This window comes from Mobula hypostoma, chromosome 13 (genome assembly GCF_963921235.1).
Source record: "Mobula hypostoma chromosome 13, sMobHyp1.1, whole genome shotgun sequence".
Lineage (NCBI taxonomy): Eukaryota > Metazoa > Chordata > Chondrichthyes > Myliobatiformes > Myliobatidae > Mobula > Mobula hypostoma.
The window spans coordinates 33,078,965-33,084,964 of NC_086109.1; the positions used below are offsets into that span (position 1 = coordinate 33,078,965).

The 6,000-nt window shown below is 46.8% G+C and overlaps 1 protein-coding gene across 2 annotated transcripts in view; it reads right to left on the bottom strand.

Moving 5' to 3' along the window:
• The window catches only part of LOC134355936 (peptidase inhibitor 16-like), a 55,103-nt gene extending 50,164 nt beyond the window's left edge, over positions 1–4,939 (bottom strand). Inside the window, exon 1 of one of the 2 annotated variants that reach the window (XM_063066474.1) lies at positions 4,494–4,939. In XM_063066474.1, coding sequence (XP_062922544.1) covers positions 4,494–4,646 — 153 coding nt within the window. In that variant the 5' untranslated portion in view covers positions 4,647–4,939. The remainder of the gene's footprint in view (positions 1–4,493) is intronic. The other variant, XM_063066473.1, reaches the window with a different exon arrangement.
• Between the last annotated feature and the right edge of the window lie 1,061 nt (positions 4,940–6,000).

Sequence of the window (6,000 nt, forward strand, 5' to 3'; positions counted from 1 at the left end):
AACCCGCCAATCGATTCCCGTGGGACACGTCCACCTACCTCGAAGAGCTGACAACAACACACTGCATCGATGGAAACCTGAAAAGATGCACTACTTACTGAGGAAGCATGGGAAAACAGCTGGGCTGCTGGTCAGATTGAAGCTGAGGGGCTTCGGGGTCCCTATGCCCACCATCCTACTAGCTAATATGCAAGCCATAGAGAACAAGGTGGATAATCTTAAAGGGAGACTCACCTACTGCAGGGAGATGCAGAACCACTGTGTATTCTGTTTCACTGAGACCTGGCTCTCCCCTGCCACCCCCGACTGTACCATCCGACCGGAGGGATTTTCGATCCATCGGATGGACTGCACAGCATCTTCGGCAAGACGAGGGGAGGTGGTGTCTGCCTGCTGATCAACACTGGATGGTGCTCAGACACTGTGGCACTGACAAGCTCCTGCAGCCCGGACCTGGATCACCTGTCGGTGAAGTGTCGTCCCCACTATCTGCCAGAGGAATTCACCTCGGTCGTACTGACAGTGGTCTACATTCCCCCCCAGGTGGATGTGGAGTGTGTTCTGAACATACTGTATGCCAATATCAGTGAACTTGAGACCAGGTATCTGGAGGCTTTGCTCATTACAGCCGGGGACTTTAACCAGGCCAACCTCAGAAAGGTGCTGCCAAAGTTATACCAACATGTCTCCTGCCCCACTAGAGGCCCGAATATACTTGACCACTGCTACACAGCAGTCAAGGATGCCTACCGTTCCGTCCCACGACCTCACTTCAGAAAATCGGACCATCAGGCCATACTCCTCCTCCCGGCTTACAAACAGAAACTGAAGCAGGAGGTCACGGTGTCAAAAGTAGTGTCGCGTTGGATGGAGGAAATGGATGAGGTCCTCTGTGACTGCTTTGAATCGGTGAACTGGTTAGTATTCAAGGACTCAGCAGCTAACCTCGATGAGTATGCCTCAGCTGTCACTGACTTTATTTGGAAATGCACGGAGGACTGTGTGGCTCACAAGACGATCCAGGTATTCCCTAACCAGAAACCTTGGATGAATTATGAGGTCAAGTCCCTTTTAAAGGCTAGAGCTGTGGCTTTTAGGTCCGGGGATACCAGTCGCTACATGGAATCCAGGCGTGAACTCCAAAAAGCCATTAAGGGTGCCAAGAGGCAATATCGAGCCAAGTTGGAAGCCCAGGCTAACCAAAGGGATGCCAGTAGACTATGGCAGGGTCTAAATGAGATCACTGGGCGCAAAGAAAAGGCTAGGAATATCAATAACTGTGGCGCTTCTCTTCCTGATGAACTTAATGTATTCTGTGCAGGATTCGTCCCGCTCCCTCCGGATGAACCGGACCTGGTGGCATCGAGATTCATCGTCACCGAGGAGGACATTAGAAGGGCCTTCCTGAAGACAAATCCAAGGAAGGCGACGGGCCCAGATGGCATCCCAGGTCTGGTTCTCCGGGCCTGTGCAAGCGAGCTAGCTGGAGTGTTTGCTGACATCTTCAACTGCTCCTTGCTTCAGTCTAAGATCCCCTCGTGTTTTAAGAAGGCAACGATAATCCCAGTGCCGAAGAAGAGCAAAGTGGCATGCCTGAATGACTATCGACCTGTTGCTCTGACATCAATTCCTAAGAAGTGCTTTGAGAGATTGGTTATGGCACACATCAACCACAGCCTACCGGTCAACCTCGACGATTTGCAATTCGCCTACCGGAGCAACAGGTCAACGGAAGATGCCATCTCTCTGGCCCTACATTCCTCCTTAGAACACCTGGAGAATAAAGACCTATACGCAAGGCTCCTTTTCACTGACTACAGCTCTGCCTTTAATACCATCATTCCAAATAAACTGTTTCCCAAGCTCTGGAACCTGGGCCTTAGCACTCAGATCTGCAGCTGGATCTTCAACTTCCTCACAGACAGGACCCAGGCTGTAAAAATAGGGGACAAGCTCTCCTCTACAATCACTCTGAGCACCGGTGCCCCACAAGGTTGTGTACTCAGCCCCCTGCTGTACTCACTGTACACCCATTATTGTGTAGCCAAGTTTCCATCAAACTCAATATGTAAATTTGCTGATGACACAACAACTGTAGGCCGTATCTCGGGTAATGATGAGTTTGAGTAGAGAGAGGAAATTATGAACCTGGTGGCATGGTGCGAAGACAATAACTTATCCCTCAATGTCAGCAAGATGAAGGAATTGGTTGTTGACTTCAGAAGGAGTAGCGGACCGCATGACCCAATTTACATCGGTGGTGCGCAAGTGGAACAGGTCAAAAGCTTTAAGTTCCTCGGGGTCAATATCACAAATGACCTGACTTGGTCCAACCAAGCAGAGTTCACTGCCAAGAAAGCCCAACAGCGCCTTTACTTCCTGAGAAATTTGGCCTGTTCCCTAAAACCCTCACTAATTTTTATAGATGCACCGTAGAAAGCATTCTTCTAGGGTGCATCACAACCTGGTATGGAAGTTGTCCTGTCCAAAACCGAAAGGAGCTGCAGAAGATTGTGAACACAGCCCAGCACATCACACAACCCAATCTTCCGTCCGTGGACTCACTTTACACCGCAAGCTGTCGGAGCAGTGCTGCCAGGATAATCATGGACACGACCCACCCAGCCAACACACTTTTCGTCCCTCTTCCCTCCGGGAGAAGGTTCAGGAGCTTGAAGACTCTTACGGCAAGACTTGGGAACAGTTTCTTTCCAACTGTGATAACTGCTGAACAGATCCTGACCCGGATCTGGGCCGTACCCTCCAAATATCTGGACCTGCCTCTCGTTTTTTTTTGCACTACCTTACTTTCCATTTTTCTATTTTCTATTTATGATATATAATTTAAAATTTTAATATTTACTAATATTTACTATTTTTAATGTTTAATATTTGTAATCCAGGGAGTGGGAAGCGCAGAATCAAATATCACTGTGTATGTTCTAGTACCAAGTGTTTGTGACAATAAAGTATAAAGTATAACCTATTTTATAAATAACAGTCCAAATGTAGACCATTTTGTTTTCTTTTCTTTTGAATTATAATAAAAAATACTCTGTTAACACCCTCTCTATCCATCACCCTCCCCGCCCTGTTCTATAAAAGTACATTTCAAAAACATTTTTACTTGTGTTTCCTAATGCTGCTATTAAACTGCAACTATCTCGAGGAATTATGTGTAAATTAACATTAATCTGATCGGCCCTTAGATCTTAATCAAGGAAAAGTAAATAGCTGCTAAACGGCACAAAATGCTGGAGGTACTCAGGAGGTCAGCCACCATCAATGGAGAGGAATAAACAGCCAAAGTTTCAGGGCAAGACCCGTTATCAGGACAGCAACAGAAAGGGGAAAACGGTGGGGAGAGGGGGAGGAGTTCAAGTTAGCAAGTTTCTGGTAAACCAGGTGGGTGTGTGGAGGAGGGGAGTGAAGTGAAGTGAGAATTTGGGCCGTGGTTAGTGGAAAAGGTAAAACGCTGAAGAAGGAGGAATTTAAAAGGGGGGTGGAGTGGAGGAAGGGCACCAGAGGCCGGTGAGAGACAGGTGTGGAGAAGAGAAGGTGTAAGCGGGGAGCCCGAATGGGGAATAGAAAAAGTGTGGGGGGAGGGAAGGGGTGGAAAATGCAGAGGTTATTGAAATCAATGGTCATGCCGTCAGTTTGGAGGCGACTCAGTTGTAATATGAAGTATTGCTTTCCAACCTGAGCATGGTCTCATAATGGCAGCGGAGGAGGCCATTTACCGACGTATCGGAATGGGAATGGGAAGTAGGATTAAAGTGGGTGGTCACCCGGTTTTCCAGCCTGTTGCGGACAGAGCGAAGGAGCTCGAAAAAGGGTCTCGGCCGGAAACGTCGACTGTTTACTCCTCTCCATAGATGCTGCCTGAGCTGCCGAGTTCCTTCAGCATTGTGTGTGTGTTACTCTGGGTTTCCAATATCTGCAGAATATCTTGTGTTTATTCAGATAGCTCTTTTTAGATATTACATGGACGGACTCCGTCCCACCAGAAAAGTAATAACCAATTAGTTTGGAGAGACCTGCATCTCTCCAATTAGCTTGGAGAGACTTTGCAAGTTTCACCCATTGTGGCCGTTCTGTTCTTCATGAAGCACCCTTTCCTCTCTTCCTGCTTCTATCTGATGGCCATGACCCTTTAAGCTCAGGTAAACTAAACTTCCATTCACTTTATCCACCTCACTCCGGTGCTGCTGTTTCCTTCTCGTCAAAATCATCTCCCTGGTACGAAGCTACGGGTGTGAAAACTGTATTCAAACGGGACAGAACATCGCGGGCGGCGAACTTCAGATGCGCTCCGCCGGGCGTGAGTGTGCAAAGCCAGACTTCACCAGACCGTCGAAATTCGCGCCCTCGCCGCAAGTAATTGAAACACGGTCAGTGAAGAGTCATCGGGCAAATTTTGAGTGACAGGGACAAACCCCGCCAGTTTTTTCTGTTATATTTGGATCCGGTGAGAAAGAATTAACTCCACTTACCATTTTCAGCATGTTGGCTGCATCGGGTACCTCAGAGCGAAACTTATTGTGCTCATTAAGCACGCGGGTCTTTTCTGCAGAGGTGAAAGCGGGAGCTGGCTGGGGCATTTGCAGTGCAATGAACAGCAGCACGAATTGCAGAGTCGGAGCCATCCTTCCTCGCTGCTCCCGTGCCGGATCAGAAGTGGTTCACTTAAGTTTATAGGTGGGCGCTCCCGGTGTGAGGGAGAGGAGCGGGTGCCCATTGCCCGTGATGATAACCCTGGAAACAATGACGCCTCGACTTTGTGACGCCTCCACTTTATTTCGCAGCGCCGTTTCACATCAAAGCCGAGGCTGGTGGCAATTATTAACGGGTTTGAATCAGGAGACACAGATGATGAAGGTGGGGTTCTCTGATCTCCCGGAAAAGGGGCTTTAGGGGAGCCGATGTACACTGAAGCACAACTGTACGTATGTTCCCTGTTGTCTCGGAGAAGGTGGTGCCGAACTGCTTTCTTGAAGTATTGCAGTCCTTCAGAGTCACTGCACATCACTCTGATGTGAAATATATATGTATACATTGTACGTATATATAAATATATATATATTGCTTTAAATATAGACGTTATCAGAATCAGATTTAATATCACCGGCATATATCGTGAAATCATTATATTTCTTATTAACGTACAGTATGATAATAAAGTTTAAGGTATCTCTATATATACACACACAAACGCACACATAGAATAAATAAATAAATAAATAAATACGCACCCCCAAAGATTTGGCCTTCACAACCGTCTGTGGCAATGAATTCCACAGATTCACCACCTGCTGGCTAAAGAAATTTCTCCTTATCTCTGTTCTAAATGGGTGTCTCTCGATTCTAAGCTGTGCCCTCTGGTCCTAAAATCTCTCACTAAAGGAAACATTCTCCCCCACATCCACTCTACCTATGCCTTTCAATATTCAAATGCTTTCATGGGATCTCCCCTCATTCTTCTAAACTCCAGTGAGTCCAGACCCAGAGCCATCAATCATTCCTGATATGTTAACCCTTCCATTCCCAGAATTATTCTCATGAACCTCCTCTGGATGCTCACCAATGCCGGCATATATTTTCGAGATAAGGGGCCCAAAACTGCTCACAATGCTCCGCTGCAGTCTGAGCAATGCCCTTATAAAGCCTCATTATTACATCTTTGCTCTTATATTCTAGTCCTCTTGAAATGAATGCTAGTACTGCATTTGCCTTCCTTACCACTAACTCAACCTGCAAGTTAACCTTTAGGGAATCCTGCACAAAGACTCCCAAATCCCGTTGCACCTCTGATTTTTTTAATTTTCTCCCCATTTAGAAAATAGTCTCTGCCTTTATTCCTTCTACCAAAGTACATGACCAGACACTTCCCTCTACTATATCCTATCGGCCATAAAGCGCGATAAAAATCTTAATATCATTACATCATCATGTCCAACCAGCTTCTCAAAGTGAACCCCAACTCAATGTTGGTGACTGTGA